The sequence below is a fragment of the Dipodomys ordii genome, unplaced genomic scaffold, assembly GCF_000151885.1.
Source record: "Dipodomys ordii isolate 6190 unplaced genomic scaffold, Dord_2.0 Scaffold12, whole genome shotgun sequence".
Lineage (NCBI taxonomy): Eukaryota > Metazoa > Chordata > Mammalia > Rodentia > Heteromyidae > Dipodomys > Dipodomys ordii.
The window spans coordinates 3,460,135-3,462,743 of record NW_012267228.1 but is presented as its reverse complement, the minus strand read 5'-3'; the positions used below and the strand labels follow the sequence as shown (position 1 = coordinate 3,462,743).

Below are 2,609 nucleotides of genomic sequence, written 5' to 3'. Positions count from 1 at the left end.
CGGATGCCCGGGCTGAGCCGCCAGCCTCCTGCTCCTGTGCCCGCGTCTCCTTGCAGGTTCCTTTCTCTGGCAAGGCTTCTCGAAGGCTTCTCACCACATGGGCCGGCTCAGAAATGCCAAGATCCACGTGGAGAGGGCTGTCAAGGTCGGAGGGGGCCCGAGGGTGTGTGTGTGCGTGCATGCACGTGTATGTGTGTACACAAGTGTTGTACATGTGTATGCATATGTGTGTGTGTTGGTTCCTGTAGTTCACAGACTTATTTTCTAACATCCTTAAGCCACAAAACCCCTGCACCTGTGTGAGTGCATGCATGTATGTATGCATACAAGTTTGTGTACATGTGTATGCATGTGTGTGTGTTAGTTCCTCTTTCACAGACTTACAACATCCTTAAACCACAAAACCTCTGTACCCCATACCCTTCTCAAGCACCTCCCCACCTTGACTCTTCCTCTGCTTTGGTCCCTACCTTGCTGTCCCGTTCCCTTGGGAAACAGAGATGGATGGCTTCAACATGTCCAGCGACCCTTTGCTTGAGTACGTCGTGTCATTCTGCACTGCCACACACTGGCTTCCTCCTGGCTTTCCTCCTCCCTCCCCAGCTGGGCTGTTTTTCAGCTGCCTCTGAAGGTTCTTGGAATATTGGTGGTCCCAGAGCCCCCCATCTCTCTTGTGGGCTTCTGAGTCCAGTCAGTGTGCTGTCCCCGGGTCAGCCGCACCCACTTCCACACTGCGACAGCCTGCTCTTCACACTCATCCCGCTAAAACCATACTCCAATTTGCCTTCCTACCTCTGTTACTCAAGTCAGAAATCTTGTCTAATCCCATCAGTAAAACTATCATCTCTGTCTCCAAAACCAAATCTTAACCCTGGTGCCTTCTCCCCATCTCCGCCCTGTACACCAGCATGTTGTAACCACCTTCATTCTAGCTATTGTGATGGTTTTCCTGTGCAAACCACAACAGCTTTCTGTGTGTGTGTGTGTGCACGCACGCGCATGCCAGTGTGTGTGTGCCAGCGCTTGGTCTTAAAACTCAGGGTCTGGGCACTGGCACTGAGCCTTTTCACTCAAAGCTGGTGCTCTAAGCCAGGCACCAGTGGCTCACGCCTGTAATCCTAGCTACTCGAGGCTGAGATCTGAGGATCACGGTTCAAAGCCAGCCTAGCCAGAAATGTCCATGCTTTTATCTCCAATAAACCACTAGAAAAGTGGAAGTGGCACTGTGGCTCAAGCAGTAGAGTGCTCGCCTTGAGCTGAAGAGCTGAGGGACAGCACCCAGGCCCAGAGTTCAAGTCTCAGACAGAAAAAAAAAAAAAGGCTCCACTCTGGCTTTTTGGTGTTAATTGGAGATGAGTCTCAAAAGACTTTCCTACCCAGGTTGGCTTTGAACTGTGATCCTCAGATCTCAGGCTTCTGAGAAGCTAGGGTTACAGGTGTGAGCCATGGGTTTCTGGTCTCGGAATAGCTTTCAAGTGTTCTGCCACCACTTGTTCCCTACTGTCTATTCTCTATTTAGCAGCAAGCTAGACTTACAATCCTCCAACTACTGACTGCCTCCCCTAGGCCTTGCTGCTTTGTGCAACTCCTTACATAAAACCCAAGTCCAAGTGTCAGGACTGCAGTACCCTGCATAAGCTCATTGTCCCCATTCTGCTCCGTCTGGCCACCTTTCTCCTCCTGACCTCCATCCAACCTCTGGACCTTTGCACATGATAATTCCTTCTGCCTGTACTGCCTGCTTCACCAGTCTGCCTTGTGATTGGCACTTAGACAGTGCTAACTGAACAAGTCTCCATCTCTTGTTTTACAGCAGAAGAAGATATTCATGATCCAAGGCCGCTACCCAGTGATCCGGTGTCTCTTGCGCCAGCGGGGCTGGGTGGAAAAGAAGATGGTCCACCACACTGCCACTGCCCTGCATCTACCCCAGAAGGATCTGGATAGCTCAACCATGGGCGACAGCGATACCACAGAGGATGGTGAGCAGGCCCCTTCCTGACCGGAAGCTGCCCCTTCCTAAGTCCTTTTCAGGGTTGTGGCCCTGTAGGCTAGTGGGGTTGGACTCTCATCCAGTCTGGTCTCTGCATCCACAGAAGATGAAGAAGAGAGTGAGGAGCCGCAGTCTTCAGACCTGTTCAACTTGGATGGTTTGCTGGAATTTAATGACGTAGATGGGACACACGCTTTGATGGTGAGGGCCCTGGTGTCGGCTGAGGCAGGGGGTCAGAGGAGGCAGTCTACTCAGAGAGAGAGAGCACTCGTGGCCAGCTGGGCAGCCTCGTGTCCTCTAGGTCTGTTTCCCCATCTGCATAAACATCATAAGGCCACAGTGAGACACGACTGGCCCCTTTTCTATGTATGGTGGTGGTTCCCTTCCTCCTCCTTTCTTTGCCTGGAGAAGGCTTAAACTTCAGTGTGAAGCTGTGGACACGCATGGCAGGCCAGGACAACTTGGGTGCAGAGCTTGGCACCACCCAGATCAGGTTGAATTTCATGTGTAACTTTTATTTTTTTTTGGGGGGGGGTCCAGTCGTGGGTCCTGAACTCTGGGCCTGGGCACTGTCCCTCAGCTCTTCAGCTCAAGGCTAGTGCTCTACCACTTGAGC

General features: G+C 52.0%; 1 protein-coding gene across 2 annotated transcripts in view; it reads left to right on the top strand.

Moving 5' to 3' along the window:
• Positions 1-66: 66 nt before the first annotated feature.
• Positions 67-2,609, top strand: part of LOC105981357 (tubulin monoglycylase TTLL3-like) — a 21,288-nt gene continuing 18,745 nt past the window's right edge. For both annotated transcript variants that reach the window (XM_013010494.1, XM_013010495.1), the window contains exons 1-3: positions 67-145; positions 1,814-1,982; positions 2,097-2,194. In XM_013010494.1, the coding sequence (XP_012865948.1) occupies positions 98-145; positions 1,814-1,982; positions 2,097-2,194 (315 nt within the window). In that variant the 5' untranslated portion in view covers positions 67-97. The remainder of the gene's footprint in view (positions 146-1,813; positions 1,983-2,096; positions 2,195-2,609) is intronic.